This window comes from Cyanistes caeruleus, chromosome 1, assembly GCF_971803275.1.
Source record: "Cyanistes caeruleus chromosome 1, bCyaCae1.hap1.1, whole genome shotgun sequence".
NCBI lineage: Eukaryota > Metazoa > Chordata > Aves > Passeriformes > Paridae > Cyanistes > Cyanistes caeruleus.
In genome coordinates this window covers 34300035-34324779 of record NC_141701.1, presented here as the reverse complement: position 1 = coordinate 34324779, position 24745 = coordinate 34300035, and the positions used below count along the sequence as shown (strand labels likewise).

Sequence of the window (24745 nt, the reverse complement as noted above, 5' to 3'; positions counted from 1 at the left end):
AATCAGTATTGAAGTGGGGGGGAAAAGACACTGGGTACTTAGAAAAACTGTTAGATAAGGAAAGTGATGAGGAGTGTAAACACAGCAGTGGAATGTCCTGAAGGTCTGGCTTTAGTTTTTCCAAGTATTTAATACGGTTTGGTGTTTTATAAACAACTGCATGCTTTATACAAGACTCAATATAAATTGTTAGAATTTTAGCTTATATCTAGATTTTTTAAGCTCTAGGTTTAGCTATTCATTAATTATTTAGAGTTCTTTATCAGGGCAGGAGGGATTTTTACATCTGGAGTAAATAACCAGTGTCTTTCCTTGTGAATTATAACAGCCTCTAAAAGTAGGAGGAAATTGTACTGGATATATTCTGGGCGCATAATCAAATGAAAGGCACACCAATAGGTTTTGATTCTGCTTTCATTTAAATGAATAACCAAATTTTCATTGACTGCAGAGAATGAATCCATAATACCAGCACTATTATGCCAGACCCAGACTAGCTTGAATGGCTGTCAACGTGTTTAGTTCACCTAATTAATGAAACTATTCATGTCTCAAGACAGAAAGCTTGACTGGAAATGAGAAGCAGACCACATGTAATCAATGAGGTTTTGTCATCAACCAGCCATAGAGTAGGTCTAATCAAACCAATACAGGACATGACTGCAAGCAAATGAACATCAGCACTGTATTATCTACAGCCAGTGCTTCATCACAAAACTTAATGACAAAGTATCGCCCAGATTAAGACGGAAATAATGTCTGATGCTAATCAGCGCTACTTGCTCATATTGTAATACATTTCAAAATATGTTGAGTGGCAGCTGAATTCAAAGTCAAGACAAAGTGAAGCTTGATTGAATGCTTAGCAATATATTAGATGCTGTTCCAAAATAGGAAAATACATAAAGCTTTTATAAATTAAGAAGTCGAGTAGGTGTTTGGAATTTTGACAGCACACCCTGGAAAATTAGTAGCTTGGGAAACAGGAAAATAATTACAATCATGTGCCAATTTTAAAGGACATTTGTGGGCCTGATACAGACAGAACAGACAGTAAGCTTTCCTTTCTGGACTAATTCCCATGACTTTGACAGAAAGCATTAATATTTGAAACTGTAGCATAGGATGAAATTATGTTTTCTGGGTATTCACCATACAGCAGTCATGAGGAGAAAGATAATCTCATTTAGTCTTAAGCCTTATTTTTAAATAAACACAAACCCCCTACCTAATCATAATGCCTATTTTTATATCTGAGATATTTTTATATCTCATATATTTATATATGAGAAACAATATCTCTCTACTTTCTTCAGTAACAAAACAATATATTAAATGAGATTTTAAGAAATTCTTATATTTTTCTTTTTTTTTCATTTAATAAACTCATTTATTCAGCCAGGTGAGATGTCTTTCTGAGGAACAGAAGAAGCTAATATTTCTGTTGCACTGATCATATGAGCTTCTTGTGCCTTCTTGATGCCTGGTATGTTTGGAACTCCCTGCATGAGCACTTTTCCTAGTGGTGAGCAGTCAGGCAAAGAGAGGACTCTGAAGATGGAGGTGTTACTGAAGTGCTTTCTGCTGAGATTGTGGTAAAAATGCACCCTGCGCACATTAGTGTTTTAAATTCTGTGATCTAAATGACCTTATAGCAAAAAACCCTCAGTTCAGCATCATGAAAGTAGACTATGAGCCTTCCTGATGGTCTTTAATACATCTGACTGCCAGAAGAACAGGAAACAGATATTCTGTACCAGTTAGAACACAAGCGAGACAGCTGTCTATATTATGTTTTCGAATGAGAAGGGCAGAAAAATCAGTGGGAATTTCTGCTTTCTCCCTAGGTATTCTCAACATTTATATTTGCCTTAGGCCACATTAGATCAAAATAATTAGGGACGTATCCCTTATGATAATCAGGATTTCAGTAAATTTCAAAGCAGATCAAAATTTTCTCCAAAGAAGTGTAAAATTTGATATAAAGTGAGGAAGTTCTACTGTTCTTATACTGAGTTCTATTTCTGTGTTTCAAAATGCTAATAATCCCTGTGAACCTTCCTTTAAGCAGACTCAATGGGAAGGACAAAGAATAAACCACCATGGAAAATGGACTCTGTTCATGTTCAAAGGAAAGAAAATCACAGATGCTGAGATCTTTTCAAATGTGTTGAACCACAACCATTTTCTGTTTCATTCAGAATTGGTTTGAAGTGTGTCATGGAGCAGGGCTGTCAGTGCAGTGTGGAAATACAAAGCCCTGACAGATTTTTGAAGTTGTGATACATGAAAGCAGGTCTGCTTTGAATGTGATGGGGTGAAATGGAAGAAATGTGCTTCCCTTTTGCCCTTCCTGTGAAATTTGCTGTTTGCCTCCCATATAGGACTGTTTAACTATGCTTCTATGGGAAGTGAGAATTTTTGTCAACCTAGATTTTAGCAGTCTGCCTGCAGAAAAATTTGCTTTCCGCACACTGCAGTGCCAGCTATGCAGTGTTTCAGATACTGCAGAATAGCATAGAGGTATGGTAGAGGACAGACCAGAGAGGTGTTGAGGTGGTTCTGCCTTGCACTCTTGTTAGTCCAATGCTGTGTATCCTGTATACAGAGATACATCTGTATGCAGATACATCCTATATCTGCAGCAGGAGAGGTAAAGAATTGCTGCTTTTCTAGAGCACAGCCAGGCCACTGGGGTGCACTGGAACAAGTACGTTCACAGGAGTGTATGTTGTTTAGATCAGACTATAAACTTTCAGCTGCCAGAAAAAAACTCTAAGACTTTTATGCCCTCATTTGTGTTAGATGTTACAAATGTATGTACTTGGGATCAAGCCTTCTTTGTTTCAGATTTCAGAAGCACTTAGATGAGAGTTAGTCTGCGACCTATTTGCCTACCAGCCCCCTAAGTGTACCTGGAGCAAAGCTACAGTCACTCAGGATTATTTTTCAGTCTGAAGGAAGGCATCTGGATATTTTAGAGACTCACAAGCCATTTTGAGCAACACTGACATTATGATATAGGTACTGAAATTGTAGTTATCTAAAAGTAAAATCAGAAATTGTGTCATGTTTTTCAGAGGTTACTTGGGGCTTGTTTATCAGAGTATATACATATATATACACATATATATCCAACTGGTGTTAAGATATGGATCAACACTTTGGACTTGGATTCTGATGTGCAACCTGTCTTTTCCTCATTTAGGTACTGGTGTCAACAAATGCTTAGTGTCCAGATATATCCATCACTGGGAACAAAGCTAATGTTCCAGTCCATTAGCAAATTCCAATAATTTTACAGTGAACACCTAAATGCATTTTTATTGCAAGAAAAGTCTTAAATCCTTTTTATGAGGCATTTGTATTTGGTTACCTAATCATAAACACAAATACTTGTCAAAATTTCTGAAGACTAATCCAAAATATTTCCATGGTAATTAGGCATCAGAATGCTTTAAAAAATCACACCAGGCTATCTGCATTGTTTCTAAAGGACTAGCTTTAAGAATCTCAGCTAGATGACTAAAAAATGTAAGATGAATGAGGTAATATTCATGGTGTCATTAATTACCTTCAGAATAGAAATAAAATACCAATTCTTACAAACAAGCTTGATCTTTCACTTATTGATCTTTCACTTACATTTATTATGTATGCACATTTTTCATACTCACATGAAATTCCAGTATTTAACTCCATTCACTATGTATTTGTCTAATTTAGTTTGAGTCATTGTTGAGAGACCTTTCCCCTTAGCTGCCAATCCCAGTGTAAGGCAAGTTATATTTAAATGCTTACTGGCAAAATCATCAGTTATTCAAAGATTCTGGTTTATATTCAGAACCTCCTCTACTCTTTCTTTTAAAAATGTCCTTGAATATATGAATGTTTCAGCTAAACACCTAATGACAGGCTCTCTGACCAGCTCCCACTCACTGTGAACCTTATTATTCATGCTGCATTTGCATTACCACAGCTTCCCAGACATATCAACTGTCCAAAGATTTTTTAAAACTGTGCATAATCTGGAAGATCAGAACTCAAGTCAGTTATTTGTTGAAACATTAGAGATAGAACAAATCCCCAACTAGTTTTCTTTGAGGATAATGAAATGCACCATAATAATCTGAAAGTATTGCTGGACAGTTGTCATATTTATGTTGTTCAGTCCTTTAGGTACTACATCACTCTTAGATACACCTGGAAATATCACATATATTTTCTTTATCCTATTGCAGGGTTGTAACTAAGTTAGGAAAGGAGCATAGTTCATTACTATAAAGGAATTAAGAAGCCTTTTCAGACTTAACATGCACTTAAGTATTTACTTACGGTAAATCCCTAGTCCATGAAATCTGTTCTGCTTCAGCATCTATAAAACGTAAATAATAATTTTCCTTGGACCTTTAGGGTTTTCTCTTTCCTCTACATGGAAACATTCAAATGCATCTTCCAAGCATATCTATCTAATAATCTAAATCTAAGTTTATGATGCTCTTTTTGCCAACCAACACTTGAATTCCTGATATTTGCACCAGTAAACTTCTCTAGTCAACTGCCTGTCTGCATGCTTGCTGGTTTTGAGGCATGCCCAAAACTATGCAAGTCTCAACCACAATCTAGTAATCTATTTAACTTCTTTAAAAACACAAAGTAGACATTCTCCTTCATATTTCAATAGCAGGAGCTTTGTCAGAATACAAATGTAATATTAGAGCTCACACACAACCTTGAGATTGAGGTAGTAGAACCAGGTCATCCTCCAGGGAGTACAGCCCACATGTGTGTGTTGATTTTACTATGAGTTAAGCACTATATACAGCTCCATGAACGTGGAAGAGGAAGATCTGTGTCCTCTAGACTCTGGAGAATCAATAACTTTTCAGAAGCACCAACTGAGAGAGGGGCTGCAGTAATGAATCACTCAATGCTTTTGGCAGAGGCTTCTTCGAACAGCTGAGCCCCAATTATTTCACCACATAACTATAGATTATTCCTATAATAAGGGCTTTCATGGACCAGACCTGCCAAGTCAGGCACTTGTCAATATATTCAGGCTACTAGGTTAGTATTTATTCAGAAGCTGTCAAAGGAGAAGCTATGCAATTTGCTGAGTCCATAATTCTGCTGCTGATAATTAGCTCTGCTCTGCCCTAAATGTTCTAACAAATGGGTTAGGTGCAAAAAAAGAAAAAAATGTTCAGCAATATTTCTGTTGAAATATATACACAGTGAGTAAGAGAAGTAAAGTTTTACATAGGTGTACTAATTATGTAGCATGGTCTCATTCTCCAAGAATACAGAATCTTCTTTTTTTCTCAAGTACCTCCAAATTATATTAGTTAGGACTTGGCAAGGAAGAAGAGAGCAGCTGAGGAGGAGGGGGAAGGAGAGGTAAGTAAGCTGGTAAGATGAGTAAGGTCTTTAGACAGAGGCCACACTCAAAACTCAGATCCAAAGGCAAAACCTCTTTTGGCTTCAGGTGCCTCTAAACGAGCCTTCGTTTGCATGAGAAGATGAGAGAAAGCTCTCAATCTAACAAATGAAACTACAAGAATGACCAGAATGGCAGTATAACACATTTCCAAGTTCAGTTCTTACATTTCATGGTGCTTGGAACCTGAAAAAGTACACCAAGCACTATATATTCCAGAAAAATTTTATTTGAATAAGGTTTGGATGGAATTCAGGGTGACTTTTTTCTCAACAAATTTGCTCAGATAATAGCTTTGTAGTCTTGCTATGATTTGGCCTGAGTAAATTTTATAAACTGTAGTTTTGTAATTCTGCAAACCCAGCCAAAACTTAGGTAGAAATTTCAGTATGGTTGGATTACAAAGGCAAAAGAAGTGATAGAAAAAGAAATGTGAAGAACAGGAAGCTTTGTGTACTAAATAAAATTTTAATTCCAGGTAGATGGGGGTCTGCATTGCTTATGTTTCTTTTCTGCTTTTTCCCCAGTAGAATTTTGTAATATCAAACAACTTTAAGTGCTTGAAACAAAATCCTACAACATTTTTTTTTTCTGTGATAAAGAAAATATTGAGAATCTCTTTATGAGACAAGGACTATTGACTACTGAAAAACTTGAATTACTAAGTATTTGGGATTGAAATTACAAGAACTGTACATAGGACTGGCATTGTTCATTTGTAGTGCATTCCTATATTTTTAGTGAAGCATTTAAAATATCAAGGATCACCCCTTCTAGAAAAAACAACCATAAAGATACCTTTTCATTGTTGCACAGTATTTTCAAAATTCTCAGACATGCCTACTCCTACAGATTCTACTCCCTGAATGAAGTTTCCTGGCTCAAACCTCCAGCTTAAATTAAAATAAACACATGAATAAAAATTTACTTCTTATAGTTTGGGGTTTTTTTGTTCCAATGGTTGCAAAAGGAACTAATACAAAAGGAAGCAGTTGAGCTGTCACATCTTATTATCCCTAGAGGAATTTGCAGGGATCTATATTCCAGTAAGTTGTATTAGTTAAAGTTTCTCACTGCCTATCTCAGAGCAAAAGTTAAGGCTGGCATCTTAGGAGCTGTGAACAGGTTGAAAAATCATTGTAACTTGTCATTTGAGCAGACTTGCTAAGCATTTAAATAAAGCTGTAAGCTGGAAACTGCATCAAGCATTTCAGTTTTTCAGACTCTATTTGGGAGTGACTCCTAGAGCTGAATATTGGCTAATGAATACCAGAGCTTTGTTTTTTAGAGACAGCTACATGCATCTGAATTAGATTGGTGTTATTGCATCTGGAAAGGAAAGGGCCTCAATAGATTAGGGAGTTTGCTATTCCAGTGGTTCCAGAGGCAACCATACCATCCTTCTACAGATTTGCCTTTTGTGCAGTTTAAGTGTTAGCAAAGCTATTTCTATTGAAGCAGCAGAGAAAGGGGTAGTTAGCTTAAAGAGTAGGTGTGCTTGGCTCTGACTCATTAATGTCTCAAGTAACTCCAGTTTTATTACACCTCGTTGAAATACTAGTCATGGCACTTATCCAGAATGTCAAGATGTTTGTTTTGGATGGAATTTATAACACTGAAGTGAATTTGGATTTCAGCATGGTCCATGGCATCTTACTGGATGCACAAGTGTTTTGCATGGCTTTGCATATCTAGATGGAGAACTCAATCAAAAGCTGCTTAAGCCTTGAGTGAAAAGGAGTAAGAATTAGGCCTCTGAATGTTTTTATTTCTGAAAACAGACCATATCATACGAGTTCATAAGTTTCTGCAGGGCTGGGTTTTAAAGAGTCCGGAGTATTTTACCATGAGCTTTCAAATTTAGGCCTATAGCAAAAAAAGCTTCTTGAGGAAAGGCTTTTTGAAGCATGATGGCTATGAACATAAAACCAAGCTACAACTATGTCTGCCAGGTTTTTCTGGTAAAATGAGTCACTGTCAATATCATATCTTGCATCTGTGCTCTGCTATGTATAAAGTAACAACACATTGAATGCTCTCACTGTAAAGGATTTTTTGCCAGACAGAAGGTAGGATTTTCTTTGATACTCTAGTATTGTGTTATATTTTTCACATTGAGAAGAAGGTTTATAGTTTGTATTTAAAAAAAAACCCCTTCATTTTCTAGAAAATATACATAGTAAGAGAGAAAAAAAAAATAATGCTTATGCAGGCTTTTTATGGGTGATACTCTTTTATGCAGCAACTCCATGTACACCAGAGATCTTACAAGACAGCAGCATATGCTCGTTATGATAGACTTCAAATGGCATGGACTCCTGAGCAGGAGGAGGAAGAGGGGCAGGAGCAGGCAGCAGTTACTTCTGCACTTCAGCTGGCAGCTATAGATACCCCTGGCAGTGCTGCTTTGCTGCTTCCCTGATGCTTTATATCAGGTACCACATGAGCAGCCTCTGTGCAGGTGTGAAGAGCTGCAAGCAAGGGGTGTGCCAAGCTGCACTGCAGCTGCCTGGCACAGTGGATGAAGCCAGAGTGCTCAGCAAAGATCTAGTCTTTAATCTGACCTTCCCATAAGTAGTTGGGCTCTTTGCCCTTTTATGGATCTCAGAGATAATGGAGACACATATTTATGGTTCTTTCCATGCCAAGAATGTGAATACATGCCACTTATCCAATTGTTACTATTCACTTCAAATGTGTGGTGAATGTGTCAGCAATTTCATTTAACTGTCAGATGAAAGGCAAAAAAAAAAACCAAAAAAAAACCAAATCCAAAAAGACTGAATATTATAGTTTCTGGATAAAACTATTAGATGACAAATAAAGTAAAAAGGTGAATGCCATTTTGAAATGAATACCCCATTTTCAGGCCTTCTCAAATATCCCTGACATCTACATGAGCTGAGAGATTTCATTTTCTGTGGTAAATACACTTAGAAAAAGCACAACAAAGTGCAGAAGTAGGAGGAACAGGGCATTCCAGACTATTAACTATATAGTAAAGGACCATAAAATAATTTGCTACAGTAGTTACTTGAACAATTAATATAGCATGACTTTTTGACTAAGAAGTCAGAATATCTTTACTATAATAAAAAGTTTCAATCCGAGAACATACAAAAAAAAGAACTGTAAAAAATCTTCTAAGTTTTAGGCCTGGATGAGAGATGGAGAACAGAATCCCAAACCAGAGCTTTAAAAGAAGATAAGGTATGCATATAAATATAAAAAGTATTTGAAAACATAGTTTTCTTTGCTGCCAGTAAAAATAGTTAAGAGGATTCCTCAAGGGAATCTAGAGATGGAAATCTGGATAAAATATAGCCTCCTCATGAGGACTGGAAGACTCGGCTTCTTCCCTTTTTGGAAGGGTCTTTGTATTCTATTATTAATTTTTCAATAGGTGACTGAGATACTGATGATAAAGAATACATGTTTTCATCCAAACAGTGCAGCAACCAGTGACAGCACAATGATTCAATGAAACTTGGAGAGCCAAGAATAAGAATTATTTTCTAAACTGTCTAAATATTAAAAAGAAAAATGTACCTTTTTAAAAAAGTTGGTTTACTCTAAGTACACTTTTCTGTTAAATATTTTTTATTTGTTTGTTTTTGGTTGTTTGGTTGTTTGGGGGGTTTTGTTTGTTTCGGTTTTGGTTTTTCTTTGTTTGTTTGGGGTTTTTTTTGGGCAGTCTTTCACCCTGCAAATCATAAGGAATATTTCAGATGTTACATATATGGCTGAGTTTGCCTTTGGACTGCAGAATGGTGTAAAGGACATCTTAAAACCCTTCTAAGCCCTAATTTTCAAAGCTGTTATGACATTCTAGCATGAACCTGAGTTTGCCTTGACCCACAGCCTGATAAGGAAATACAGGAATAATTTGATAAGGAATCATTTGGGGGTTTGCACATCTGTTGGCCTCAACAAGAAAGCTCATTCTTTACTTTGAATGTTCAAAGTTCTATTTTGGAACAGACAGTATCTGGTCATTTAGAACAAGCATGAAGTTACTTCAGAAGGAACCATTACCACAAAGGTTTTTTTTTATACTTGAGTATAGTAATTTTGTTTTGTTTTATTTTGTGTTAAAGATATGCAAAACAGAAATGTGAAGATGCACACTTTTGTCTGCTACATGTAACAATGGCATTATTGAAGTCAATGAAACCATTTCTGTCTGCTCCAAAATGTTACCTAATCTTAAGCACTTTGTAACACAACTGTGTGTGCATTGCAGGAGTAAAAAATACTGTCTGCCATGGCCTTTGGGAAGATTCTTTCTGTTTTACTTACCAGGATTTTGTATAAATTGTGTAGTATATAAAGATCTAAATACATCGAATTGTAGATTAGGGGGAAAGGAAAGTATGGAAGGTTTACCTTGTGTGAAAGTTGTAATTGAAAACAAAAGGAAGGGGAAAGTTCCTACTCACATTCTGTTATAAATATTAATGATAGTTGGCCTAGCCAGTGAAATATGGAGATATTTCAAATTAACTGCGCTTTGGTGTTATTTTTTTAAGGCATTTATAATCAGGCATGGAATCTTGTACTTTTTTATCTCTTCTTTTTCATTCTTCAGGCATCATAAATACAGCCATATATATAGACACATATGTACATATGTACACACACGTAGATAAACATATGTGTGTATGCACATATTTAAATATGATCTTTTCTTTTGCATTTGCCTTGGCTTTTTTGATTTTCTATTTGTCCTATTTGTCTCTGTGACTTGGTCTTGCATTTCCCAAGATGCAGATTCCTGACAACTCTGTGCTCATGAAGCTACAAGTATGGTAAAGTTAAGCACATATATAAATACTTCCAAGGAACAAGGACCTGGTTGTCTCTAGACACCTAAATGTAGACATCTGGATATTATTTCTGTTTAATTTTGTAAATTCTATGACTTCTATTATAACAAGGCTAACCTAATTGCCTATGTGATCCTAATGGCCTTGACTCCTCTATTAGATACTGGAAATACTATGCATATACATATGCACATGTAATGTGGATTGCCACTGAACTGTGGTAGACAATTTCTATCTCTGTGCCTTTGTATTTTGCCTTGTGTGTCTTTATCTAGGACTTTCTAACCATTCTGAATTATGCAGTGAATCCTTTCCTGATCAAAAATATTTTTTTTCAAATTATCACTTGTTTTTCATATGCAGAACTTGTTTGGCTTTGCTACATAACACCCCCACCAAAGCAAAATCTACCTGCCACTATAAGCATTAGTTCTGTTGAAACATCATATATGTGCACATATGTTTTTTAATAATATGTTTTCCTTGCATAGAGAAAAGTTGCCTTAAAAGATTTTAAAGATTTTTAAATTAACATACATGCACCTTAGACGAAATGCATACATGACCGATGACGTTGAAGGCAATAAGTAGTTACAAATTTTATCTATGTTATCTGTTGAAATAACTACCCAAATGAGACACTGAAACTATTTAGCAGATATTGTGCTAGAAATTTTATTCCCACTTGAAAGAAAAATATTTTTTTGTCTTGTGATTCACCTTTCCAGTTCTGGCATTTATCGGTAATCTTCTACCAAATTCCATAAGCCAGTTGTTGTTGTTTAGCTATTAGGTTTATACTGTATTCCCTGTCATACTCCTCAAATTCCTATCTTTATTCACCTCGGATAGCACTTTTGTCCACAGGAATTCTTGATATATGTGTGAGTGGAAATTTTTATTTTATGTATGAGTGATTATAATACTTAGATAAAACCAGGATTACCTCACAAAGACTTTGTGCAGCAATCTAGTACCTTCTAGATCATTTGGCATTATATTGTGTCAGATAAATTCTCAAGCTGCAAATCACTAGTTCAATCTTCTGAAGTCCCTTTAAGGATTTTGGATGAGCATCCAAACCTGGTGCAGCCTGATCTAAATTAGTTTGTATGAGCTGATGAGACCACAAAACAACAAGAACTACTGTTCCTTTCTGCCACCACGTAGAAAATACAATGACCTTATACAAGGGAAAGCCATAAGGACTTGCTAATTGCATTAAATAATTAAATATGAATGTAAGCATAATACCATCTCTATTGCTCTAAGCTGCAAAATAAAGTACTCATTTGTAGTAGAAAACTATGGCAATAGCTGTTCACTGTGAATCTGAAAGTTCATTCTGAATGCCAGACAGGAAAGAAAAAAGAGAGACATTGGGCAGAGAAAGGTTTAGGGTTTTCTTTGCAGTGACAGTTTCACCTGTGAAAACCAAATACTTTCCTACCTGGTGGCTAGCTTCTGACATGCTCTGTGGAATGAACATATAAATGCCCTCATGCATAGAAAAGAAGAGTTATTGTTAAAGGTGGTGACTGAAAATTCTTACATCTTCTTTAATTGAAACTTTAAGGTGTTTTGTATATTCCTATTGCAAATATAAATGTGTGCTCCATTGCAGAACTGGGTGAGACAAGGCCAATCCAAGCAATCTGCATCTTTGCCAAGTCTACATAATTGTAGTAGTTTTAGTAGTTGTTTACTCCATATTAACTTATAAAAAGGGATAAAACAGCAGAGTGAGTGGAAAGTTCACAGCACCCTTTGCAATGCATTAAGCTGTACATTTTTTTTTTCATATAAGGAGAAACATGTATACCAAAGACCTTTGCTATCCATCAACACATTGTAACTTATTGGAAGATTTCTACTTTGCACAGGTGTTAGAGATTCTTAACTGGGAAAGGTAATGCTTTTTCCAAATGCTGGTAGAAAATAACACTTTTATATAGAAAAGTCAGGCCTGGCTGTCTCATGGCCTAGTCTAACACAGAACAGGCAAATTGTTCTTTCTAGAATCTTGACCCAAGAAATCTGAAATTCTTGAAATACTGAAAAGCATTATCTAGGAGTGAAGTTCAGTGAACATATGCAAAGTGTTGATAGAAAATACATCACCACAGAAATGTCTTTGTAACAAGTAGCAGGTTTTTTTCACACTTTTGAAAGGTTTTGCATGTTTTAAATGTAATTTTGCTGTGGCTGTCATTTTGCCAAAGTGTTGGGTAGCATTTTAAGAATCTTTTGGGAGACATATTGATATCAGACTGCAAATTATAATTGCTGTTCATTGTATAGAATGTATATGAGACCTATTTGATTCCCAGTCTGCCACTAGAGAGTTTTTTATCTATATGTCCCAATTTCTCATTTTTATTTTATCCAAATTGACATTACTTTTATCATTAGGATAGATCGACCACTGCAATTTATATTTTCCCAGACCTCAGCTCCACTTCACTTATTAAAAGCATACTAGCTCTTGCAGCATGCACTTTGCACATATTTTATACCTGATTTTATTGTAATCACTCATTTCTTAATGTTCTTTCAGCTTGTAATCTTTTTGCTCTGCTTGCCATGCACCTTGGACTACATCCAAAATAGACTCTGATCTTATTTTCCAGTAGCTCATATGAGAAAACACAACTGATCTTATCCCTCAGCTCATTGCCACTGTTTTATTCCACATAAATTTTTTTAGTCATCCTATAATTTTCATTTCACTTACTCTACACATTTAATGGAAGCTCTGTAGGACTTTTGAACTAATCCCTTTACAGGTCAATTCTATGTCCATGCAATCTACAAGCATTGCTTCTCCTGCCCTCAGTGATCAGTGCTAGTGGCAAATCTTATTCTCTGCAATTGTTGAGCTCTAAGAAAAGTGTTATTTTTTCATCTCTGAATCAGCTGGGAGACCTTTTTGTCCACTGGTAACTTTATCCTCCAGTCCAGGCTGGACCCTGAAGGCTTCATGTGTCCTTATACTCTTGACTTTCTGTGTGGACATAAGGCAAGGTTAATCTACAGCCTATAAAAAGAAAGGCTGCGTTTTAGGGCTCAAGCAATTTCTTCATCCCATATTCTCCTGTCAATTAATTTTGAAATGATACCCTGATTTCTTCCTTGCACCCCTGCTGAGCACTGCTGGCAGTATGGCTTTTCTTAATCCTCTGTAGGGCTCTTAAGTCCATTACCATACTCTGCCACTTTACCCTTTGCCTCGGAGTCTGAGGCAGAATTTCATATAAGAACATTATGTCTTAATCCACTAATTTTGATGTATATAAGCTTCCCTTTCAACAGTCTTGTAATTATATTATGTTCTCATAAAATAAACTACAATTACAATTAATTTCCTGATTTAGCTACTACACAGACCAATTGCATTATATTTGTCTTTAAACTTATTGTATACATTTGCATTTTTGATATGTTGTTTTTCAAGCTTCTCAAATGTGAACTGAAATGAAATTACACTCTGTTTTGTACTTGTAAAGGAAAATGTCTTCTTTCCATTTCCTTCATTTTAAATGCACCATTTTCTGTGAACATTTAAACTACTTTATAAATACTTTTAGATATATTAAAAATGTTTTAAAAATTATTCCCAGGTGGCAGTTTCTCTCCTGTTGTTTTTAAGTATTATTGCCGCAGGAGGTAGAAGTAATTTCAATGTCTTTCAGAAATTGGAACCAGGTAATTTTGAAGCATAATGTTGTGGTTTTTTGTTTGGTTGTTTTTTGGGGTTTTTTTTTTGATATATTGAAAGAAAATCTGGAGATGTCCATATGCTATTCAGCTTTTGACTGGAATGTACTTGTATAAAATGGGAGTTATAATGGAAAAGGGATTCATATTTGAAACAGCAGTTTATTCAGATAGCAAGGAACATTAACTAGAAGGTTAATATTTCTTCTTGCTAATTTACTTTTAAACTAAGAAGTAAATTTTGTTTACATGAGATTTGGCTTTGTCATGAAACGGATTGTAACTTTTTAACTTGTGCTGGTGTATATAATATTGAAATCCCTGTTAAAATGCACTGCAGTATTCTAATACTGGACTAATTTGGACCAGTCAATCGTAACTATAAAGAAAATATATTTCTGCATAATGTCATTATGTTCATGCATAATGAAACAACTGGACATTCATTTATAAGCTAAAAATAAGTAAACATTTTGTTGTGATGCTAGAAAATAAATTATTTGGAGAAACATTCCAAATATTAATATTCCAATAAATGAGGTAGAATGTAAACTTTTCATTGTTGTAGACTATGGAACAGGTACATGAGGACACAAAGAGGAAGGAAGTGCAGTAACTGAGATTGAAACATTCTGGTAGAGAATGGGGGAGAAAAGGACAATTGAAGGATTTGAACATGAGTGCAACTTCAATACTAGTGCAGGAGTGAATGGAACTTCATGATGGAGAAGAACACTTTGCAATACATTAATTCCTTCCAGAGAGTTCCAATGGGACAAATAATTATTTTTCTGACTTAAAGACCTTGAGTAGAAAGACAGAAATGGTGATTCCTTGAAACAAAACTTTACCAGTGGTGGAGACAGAAGACTAAATTAATAATTTCCAGAGGAAATATTTCCTAATGTCATTGGAAAAAAGTTGTACTGGAGCTCATTAACTTCTTTATAATTGAACTGAAACATCACATCTATGGAAAGTGCCAAACAGAACAGAAATATCTTTAAAGAGACTTATCTTTAAAGATAAACAGAGGTGTCTTCACTACAAATATTTCAGCATAAAGCAGACGAGAAGGACATAATGAAGCCTAAAGTAACTAAAACTATGATTCCTATTCTTGGAACTCATGCTAGTTAACTCATGCTGAATTAAGAATAGTTAGGGTAGATCCTGGCATACAGAATTTTTTTCGGTGGCAGGAATGCTTCATATATGCCAAACAAAAAGGTAGAAGAGCTAGTGGGGTATGTAAGAAGCCTTTACTAACTAGACAGAAACTCAGTGGAAAGTGGGAAAAGAGAGAGAGATGCTGATTTTACTGTAGGAAAATCTGCTGTCAGTGAACATCTGGATTATTTTGTGCGATGTGCTTAGGTTCTAAAAATTAATCTTTATTTCCTTTTTACTCCCGCATTCTTGTAGAATTTGAAGAGCATCCTTATTAATAAACAATAAAGCAGCAGATAATGCACTTATCTACTCTGATAGAAAATGTACTCATCTATTCTGAGTAACTCTTGATAGTAGTCATAAATTCTAAATTGGAAGTGAACAGGGGGAAAAGAAAGAGGAAAAACATGAGTAAGACAGGTACTGCATTCCTGAATGGGCTTGAGAGAAATTGTTTAGCAGAATGCTCACCACCACCTCCATCTCTGTATCAGTCCAGATAACTATCTGAATTGAGTCTCCAAACCTTTTGAAATTTTCCAAACACCACTTTCCTAAAGCTCAGTAATAGCAACTTGTGTACATGCTCACAATGTGTTGATGATACTGACAGTACTGTTATTTTTCTTACATTTTCTCTGGTTTGAACAGACTGCTCATTCATGCTTTCCCCCCCCCCCGCCTCAAGTGCAGCATATTGCTACTTAAAAAAGAAAGGCTGCACCAACAAATCTGGCAGAAACCTAATTTTAAAAATTCCTTCAAAGCTTTGGGTTATCTGTTATTTTTACCCATTATCTTTACTGTGCACCTGATACTGATCCATAGTGTCTGTCTTGCAGGTGTGATTCCAAATCTCTTAGAATTTTTTCCCTTCCTATGTGAAGAAAGCCACTATGCTAAATTTCTATAGCACATTATGGAAAAACCACATTAATTCTACATGGGTCAATTGGCATGAGTATTTCAAATAAACATTCAAGACCAACTTCACAAATCCAACCAAAATAAAACTGTGGTCCAATTCATCCAATTCATAGAGTCCAAAGACTCTAGTAAGAAGATTTAAAGCAGATCTGCCAGTGATTACCAAAAAATTAAAATCTTGACTCCCTCTTATAAAATACAGTTAATAGTTAATTGCAGTATTGTTTATAAATATTGAATTAGTATATCTATGTGCAGCCTGTATTTCCATGCTTTACTCTTTTGAGAGAAAGTTGGTACCAACCCACTTATTATTTTAATATGCAATCTGGAATTTAAGTTTTGTGATAAGAACATGACTCGAGCTAAAATATTTCTGTGAAATGGACAATAAATCCCTCTATTTGCATGAAAAAAGTTTCCAGCAAAATAACTGTCTACATATTTTCATAAAATAGCATAGGCACATAGGTAGTCTTCAAATAAGCCTTTCAATTTTGCTGCAGATAATCCTTTATTTCCAAATTAGGACAATGAAGCTCATGAAATTTAAATTGCATTATCAAGTGCTGGAAAATTAATCCTAGATTAAAAATACATTTTAAAATGTTATTAGGGATGTCATGTTACTAATAACAAGTCAACCTTTTCCCTTTATTTTCAGACAGAAGACAAATTCAATTACATTTTTGCTAATTGTCTGATGTATGTTCTTATTGTAATGCATATTATTTTAAATGTTTCAAGTTCATACTTGCTAGTGGGAGACAGCTGTATGGCTAAGATTTGGTGTATTAATTGGAAAATACTAATTATCAAGGCATCAGTCTATGAAGACCTGTGCATGCACTGCTTTAGAAAAATCAGTGGAAACTTTCTGAAAGCGCTTAGATGCAAAAATGTTAAACACCAATTACTTTCACAGCAGAAATATCATCCTTTCTTTCCAATTAAGCAAATCAGTCATGATGAAGTAACCCTGTGTCCAGTATTTTCCATGAGAAACAACCCAAGGGGATGAGTCCCAAGCCAAGAATTTTTCCACTTTAGAGAGAATCAGACGTGTGTGTGATGGTTGAAACACTGCCAAGGGCAAGCATTCAATGGCACATTCAGTCCAATGTCCTTGTCTTCCTCTTCAAGGACTGTAATGGGCATTGGCATTAATATTTCAAGGACTTCCTCTAATTTCACATCCCTCCAAGTATAAGCAGCAATCACCTAAGGAGATATTATTACTGAATAGTTGCTAAGCTTCCTACTACAGGAAATTAAATGGGATCATTGCTAGCCTCCCTCTTACTAAAAAGCAATACATACCTCTTTGCCTGGATTTTTTGTGTAAAGATAAGAATCTTTAGGTTAGTAAATTTGCCATTTTTAAGCTCTTGTCCCTGGATATTGTCTTCAAATCCAGCTCTACTAAGCCTGGAAAATAAGATACAGCGGCATTGCCAGCTCATATATTTTTTACCACTACTCCTTTTGTGTTGGTTTTTGTTTTTGTTTTTCTTTCTGACTCTACTTCCTGCAATCAGATGGCTAAATCAGAATCTTTGCCTTCATTATTAAAAGAAAGAGTTACTAGAGATCACAGCTGTGTGTCAGGAGAGCAGGTAGGAGAGAAGGGGAGTTCAGAGACCTTGAAACTGAAATCTGAAGGTTTCAAATTTATTTCAAGGTATCTCTTGCTGATTAGGTCTCTTTTGGATTAGAACTGCTTCTTTTGTTTTGTTTTTAAGTGTTGGAAGATGACACCACTGGTATACTCATTTAACATAATCCTGTTCATTCTTAGGTCTGTTCTGGTAATAAAAACCAGCCCGCAAAACAGCCTCCTCTATGTTTTTGGGATTTCTGATGGTTAATTAGAATTCTTGACTAATGTTTTCTGACTTGCATTTTTAAGAGCAGAGAAGTTAACGTGTAGACAAAAGCTAACTCAACCATCTGAAAATCAGTTGTCCTAAACTTTCACTATCCAGATTGGCTTCTGCACTGGCTCACTCACTCTTCAGTAGCTTTAGTACTCTTACCTGCTTTCAGTAGTTTCCCAAATGAGGGTCTTACAGGCATCTTAGGCTTGACAGTCCTCCTAGGCTAGTTAGCTGTGACTGATCTCCTCTGATGGCCATACCTCCCTGCCCTTGAAAATGTCATGATCTAGCAAAACACTTGAGTATGTTTATCTTTAGCACCTGAAAAACCCAACTTGAACATACGTTTTTAGCTAATAAAACATGCTGAAATGCTTGGTGGTTCAGAGCCTACATAACTGTACCACCGCAAGTAATTAGGATACAGTTAGCAGTACAAACATTTATAATAATTATGCAATGAGTGTACAAACATATTATAGGTTTAAAGACCCTTAAGTAAACTTGCTGTCTGAATGCAAATGTACTGGCTGCGGCGTGAAGCAGCATTGCCAGCTATGTCAGATACAGTGCTAGTTCATGGCCATGGCTGAGATGTTCCTGCAAAGCAGTTCACGATGCAGTAACCTATGTTAGAACAGTGTGATTCTTTATTCCCCTCTAGTGGCTGGTCTGCATAGTATTAGTTACTAGAGGCTAGAAGAACTAGACCAGACTCTTGGGATAGCAGGACAATACCAAAAGGTTTTGGTTCAGTCCCTGCTGCCATCCACACTACCAGAATGCCAACAGTGCACAGAAAAATGGTCTCTGCTCTGGCAGTGATACAGGAAGGGAAAGGAACATTTTTTGAAGGGCTGAAGTTTTATAGTTCTTAGTCACTACCAAGTAATTAAACTAATAGTTTTATCCCTCAGAAAGGAAGCAGAATGTGAGTGTAAGTTCATGCTGGAAGTCTTTTATTTAATTACTTTAGTCCCTGGGTGTCAGTGAAGCCGTATATGAACCTGGCCAATCCACCTCCAGGAGGGTACTAAGAGTTCTGCTTTGCAGAATGGCTTCTGAATTAAGCCTGTCTGCAGTCTTCCATACTGCAAATAAGAGTAAATTCTCAGAGAATATTTGTCATTAAAATGCATTTAATATACACAGATATTACCAATATTCTCATAAGTACTACTACTTTTACTTATATTTTACGGTATTGCGTAGCCAAACACATTATTTCAAAAAAAGAAAACTATTATAAAGGTGCTAAAAATTGATATAAGCTGCACTAAAGTCTTGAAAGAGTAATGATTCCTATTAATGGCTGGATTGCTAATATGATATGAGCTAAATTCTTCAAGTTGATACAGACTATTTTTTCTGAATAGGATGAGAGCATTCCCAAACAAATCACTGGAAGCAGAAAAGTGAACATGATACATGAAAACAAATTACAGAATACATCTGAGAGTAAGAGGTGTCAAAGGGGTAGACACTCATCCTCCTTAAGCACAAGGGGGGGTTTATGAATTTTGGATTTTACAGTGATTTGTTCTTGTCCATATTGAGAGCTTGAGCATAATGCAAACTTTCAAGTTCCTAAGAGTCCTGCCCTGCAGAGAATAGGAAATATTTTATCACAGAGGCTGTTTGTGGTGAAGATCACAACGTATAAAGGACAAAATATCCAAAACACAGGTTGAATCCTCTATGAGAATGAAGATGAGAAGAAATCCTTGCTCTTTACAATAAGTTTGGGTCAAGACCAGGTTTCAAAGTTGTATGGCTTCTATTTTGGTGTGAATGGAAAACCATACAAAGGATATTTGAGGTTGCTTAAACTCAAGCTCATGGATATATTATTGTTTATTGAGTATGTTTAAAAAAAAAACAGAACACCAGAGTGTTTTTTAAAATTTTTTTTTTTTTTAAATTAGGTGTACAAAATCAACCCTCCAGTGATGTTATTTACAATTCTGTCAGTTAACCTGGGATAAAAGGTAAATTGGGTATTTCAGCATAATAGAGTAAGATGCTTCAATTTCTTTTGAAAACATGCCATCTGAGAAGATCCATTTTTAGGGGAATACTAAATAAAAAGCAAGATGACAGCTTTCTAGGTCAGGAACTGCTAGACCTCCATTATTTTAAACAGCTTGGAGCACTGCAATATTTAGCCAGTGTGTGTGTGCATGTGTGCTTTTTTTGAAAATTTTACAACAGGGGTTTATAATGTTCCAAGGCCATGGTTTGGCAATAAAAAATAATGCCTCACTTATAAAGTGCAGGGACTCAGGGATTTCATTCTCCTGGATGTATCTTCAGTTGCATTTTGTTTTAAGTACAAGGATACTTTAAGAACTGCATTTAGCCAGCTGTTGACTAATGGCTCTTAGGTCTTCATGAAGCAGATAATGACTGCACAGAATATCAAATTCAATAGAAACAATCATAGTAATGGAAGAAGAATTCTTATAGAGTTATTACATGAAAGGAAACATTGACAAAACAGAAAGCTTTCTAAGGAAAACATCACTAGGTTTTGATGCATACTACCTCCTTTGATGTGCCTGCTACTTTTTCTCCTCTCTGTAATTGTTTTTGAAAGGTTTCTTAAGGAATTTCTGACAATTTTTGATAACTGAAGCATAAAGCACTTAATGGGAACTAGAAAGCCATTTAAAGGTTTGTAATAAATTCACATACTGCCAGTATATTTCTCTTATATTGTAATGTCTCTTTTGTACTCCAGATGCCATCTCAAAAAATAAACTTCATGCAGAGCATATGGATTAAATTTTAGCCAGAAGGGAAAAATTTGTTAACTTGGCACTTGGTATTTGTGACCCATGGAGTACCTTTACTGCCAGCCAAGTCATCGGTTTCCTTTTTTGCTAGGCAGTGGCAGCTCTGACTCCTGAAGAACACCCTTACATGTGAAGCCCAGGTAGCTTAACTTTGGCAATGATGAATGAGTACTGCAACTGACTGTAACTTTGAAAATTCAGTGCTCAGCATTGGAACTGCAGCAAACTTATTGTTGAAAAATGGATGGCAGGACTGAAATGATGTAGAATACTACGGAATTATTTAATGGGTCCCTACTCTAGCAAAGTCCTCGAACTGAGTAAGCCAAACCAGAAATGACCTATCAAAAAATTCACACTGTTCTCTTGAAGAAAAGAGTGAAGGTTGAGAAACCTACCAACATACGATGGGATGCTCAGGGAGCTCAGATATCACAGGTACAGACACAGGATAAAAACTGAATAGTGTGGTCACTAACATCTTAAAATTAGCCCTGTTCTTTTGACTCTTTCTCCTTGTTTTGGGGAGTCTTGCTTTGTGAGGTGAATATATTTTTAAATTTGGATACTTTTCATTTTTTGATGCCCATGTGCAAATTCTTTCAGTCATTTCTGTTCTTGCAGTTCACCGCTGAATGTTCTGTAGATGTGCATGCTGTATACTGCTCCTGAAAGAAAAATACCCATGAAATTAAACCAGGATCATAGCAAAGTGCAATACAGAGTCTATATTTTATTACTTAGGTTGTAAACTAATTTAGTGTTCAGTTGCTCATACAAAAAGGTTGTTGAAAATAATAAAAATTCCAACCAATAATTTTAATCCAAGCAATTTTGTCCTTTGGTATTAAGATGAAAGTTAATTTTAAGAGACTGTATTAAAACCAGTTTTAAAAAACTTAGAATATCTTAACTAAATTTTGAAAATGTTTGTCTCCTAACAGCTAAAAGGACAGCAGAGACATATCCAGCTTTCTGTGCTTATTTGTAAATCACATGTATTTATTGATTGCTATATTGGTGTGGCATGTCTTAAATCAAGCAACAGTTTTTGTGCTTTTTTGGAAAAAAAAAAAAGAGAAAAGAGTGCATCGGTGAAGCTCCTTTCTATTATACCATGTCACTCAGCCTGTGCTCTCTGCAGGAGACACCTGAACTCCCATATTTTAGCTCTCAGAAGGCTTTACTGTCAGGAACTGCTGAAGACCTTCACCTAGGTAACAGTAGCATGAAGCTCTTGGTAAGGAACTGTGTTCATGTCTCCCTGAAGTACCTAATCCATATCAAAGGATAACCTGTCACTTAAGTTTCATGGGAGCTGTGGGGGTTACAAGATACGTCTGTTTAGAAAGCTAACTCTGCATTTGGCCTTGGAAGCTTTCCCAGCCACAGCAGGACTGCTACTGTGTCTCCCAAGCCAACTCAAAAATCTAGATTATATTTCTGGGTGAGAATTAAGAGATGGAAAAATGGTCTAGGGAAAAAGGAAGCAAGAATGACAACAGACACCAAAAAATTCCAGCATCTTTGAAAAATATTCAAAGCTCCTACTGTAACAGGGGGCTTTGGCCAGTCCCTTCCAACCTCAACCACTCTGTGATTCAGTGGAGGAAAGAAAAAACAAACCAAAACAGAAATCCTCAAACCTCTGAGGTTTTAACAGTGAGATCTTGGCATCTATCTAATTGTACAGTATGCAGCCATAGACAGTTATGCTATCTTTAAAACCTCCTTTAATAAATTCTCTTTTCTATTCATATGTCAATCTTGTTTCTTTTCTTCAGTCCTCCTCCTGGTCTACACAGAGCAGTGGGAGTTTGCAGGTCCTGATACAGCCATGTCCCAGGAGGTCTGGAAGTGCTGCTACTTTGAGAAGTCAGGCTGTGTAGGGCTATAGAAACATATGTTCCCATTTTTTGCATCATGAGAGGGGGCATCATTTTACAAAGTGGGAGACTTTTATTTATTGGCGCAGTCTGGGTTCTGGCGAGATTTATGAAATTTTACAACCTCATCTGATGGGAATCACTGGAGCCACTGTAGAGAACCTGCATCACTGACAATTACCCTTATGATTGTATGATCCTCATTAGGCTGATTAAACTAGCTTAGCATCATATTATTTAAGTGGCACCAGGCAGTACTTTGCTGAAGAAGATACACTAAAACTCTGAGCTGATATGAATTTTAGAAGACTACCCACTAAGAATCCAAATTAAAAAAAGTGCCATTTTTAAGTGACTACTATGGAAACAAACACTGCCTCAGTAAGAATGGAATAAGCACATGCCAGCAAACCATTAAAGAATTCTACAGGATATTGCTTACACTACAGGATGCACTGCAAGCTCTTTATGTTACACTTACACCTGACCTCCTTCTAGGTAGAAGCTTGAGGTTTAGGTCAGTACGGAGGACTTTGAAGTCAAACAACAGTCAATGGCTATAGGAGCGGAATTCAGGATCTTTTGACTCCTGACAAAATTCATCCTTTCCTTTAGTGGTTTCTGAATCAGGAGATGCCTGTACTCTTGCATTTGCAGAACACTGCTTGATTGGGAACAGGCAGCCTGATTCAGCAGATGTGCTGAATGTTCCCAAAAGTCTTCAAAGCTCTTTCGCGTTTTTAAAAAAAATCCTTATTAAAAAAAGAAGTAAAAAATATGGTTTTACCAAACAGGTTAATGTTAGTACAGCAGAATCAGTTATTGCAGAAGAACAGAAGTGTCAAAGCCCAAGAAGCATATTTTTGTTTGTTCTTCTCTAAACAGAGAGAGGGAGAGAGAGAAAAAAAGCTGGTTATGATCCTGCTTCCAGAAATGGTGGGATACTAATTACTTGAAGTGAAGACAGAAAAAATACTAATTCTTTGATGTACTCATTAACTCACTACTCTCTGAAGTCAGCTGAATATTTATTTGCTCCATCGCGTTTTGGCCAAGTGCCCTTGGCTGCTTGCTGGAACTCTACACAACCTGCGACCAGGATGCACCTGCATAGCTACTCCAGTTATTCCATTAAGATGCTTATTGTACCTACTTGGGAATTTCATTGGCATCATAAGAAAGGCAGCATTTTAAGATTTAAAGACAATTTAAACAGAAATTAAGGAAAAACGCTGGCTGTAGTCCTTGCATCCCCCTTCCCTGGTAGCAGGGCGACTCGTTTCACTCCTCCGCGACCTTCCCCCCGCTGAAGTTTTCGCGTGCCGCTCAGGTGCCTCACGCCGGGCGGCCCACGGCGCTCACCCCCGCCCGGGGGGCCGGAGCCGGGTGGGAGCCCCGCAAACCGGAGGGGAGGGGGGGCCGCGGCTCTGCCGGGGGCAAGCCCGTCCCCGGGCGGGCAGGGGAGCGGCGGAGGCAGAGCAGCCCCCGCCTCCCGCCCGCTCTCCTCCCCCTTCCCCCGCTCCCGCCTTTTGTGCGCCGAACCCGGGCGTCAACGGGCGCCGGCGGCCGCGGAGCTGACAGGAGCCCGCGGCTATCGGCCTCGGCAGCGGCGCTGTGGCGAGGGCGGCAGCGCGAACCGCGGCCGCTCCCGTCACCAAGGCGCTGCCTGGCACAGAAACACGGACAGAGACGGACTGACAGACACACGCAGCGCGGAGCGGCGCGGGCTTGGGGGCCGCCTTTGCAGCTCCTTTCCTCCCTGCACCATGCTCTGCTCCAGGCAGCGCCAGCCCGCTGTTCCCTGAGGGCAGCCAGCCCCGCGCCCGGCTAAGCGGGCGACTGGCACCCGGCTCCCTCCCCCCGCCCCCAGTTACCTGAGTTAGCTCCGTCCCGGCGACTTTGGCAGCGCCTCCGCCCTCTCCCGCTGTGGCAGCCCTTGTGCAGCGGGGGAGTGAGCCGCCAGCAGCCGGAGGGACTGCAGCCGCCGCCGGGGGAGACGAGCTCAAGCCCCCGCCCCCGGAGCTCTTCATGGCGTCTCACCAGCAGACCAGGATCCAAGCCTACCTGGAGAAGAATAAGATCGGTCCCCTCTTCGAGGTAAGGTGCG

General features: G+C 37.3%; 1 protein-coding gene and 1 long non-coding RNA gene across 14 annotated transcripts in view; one reads left to right on the top strand and one right to left on the bottom strand.

The window, feature by feature from the left end:
- Window positions 1-19849: 19849 nt before the first annotated feature.
- LOC111924666 (uncharacterized) lies at window positions 19850-24615 on the bottom strand. Its single transcript, XR_015285852.1, has 3 exons — window positions 24513-24615; window positions 23426-23515; window positions 19850-21420 (listed from the first exon to the last, which is right to left on the bottom strand). It is a non-coding gene; the product is annotated as an uncharacterized LOC111924666 (long non-coding RNA).
- Window positions 24073-24745, top strand: part of C1H8orf34 (chromosome 1 C8orf34 homolog) — a 222892-nt gene continuing 222219 nt past the window's right edge. For all 13 annotated transcript variants that reach the window (XR_015285841.1, XR_015285846.1, XR_015285843.1 and 10 more), the window contains exon 1: window positions 24073-24735. Coding sequence is in view for 7 of the 13 variants with exons in the window: in XM_086885697.1 (XP_086741823.1) it covers window positions 24667-24735 (69 nt within the window). In the remaining 6 variants the exon portion in view is untranslated. The remainder of the gene's footprint in view (window positions 24736-24745) is intronic.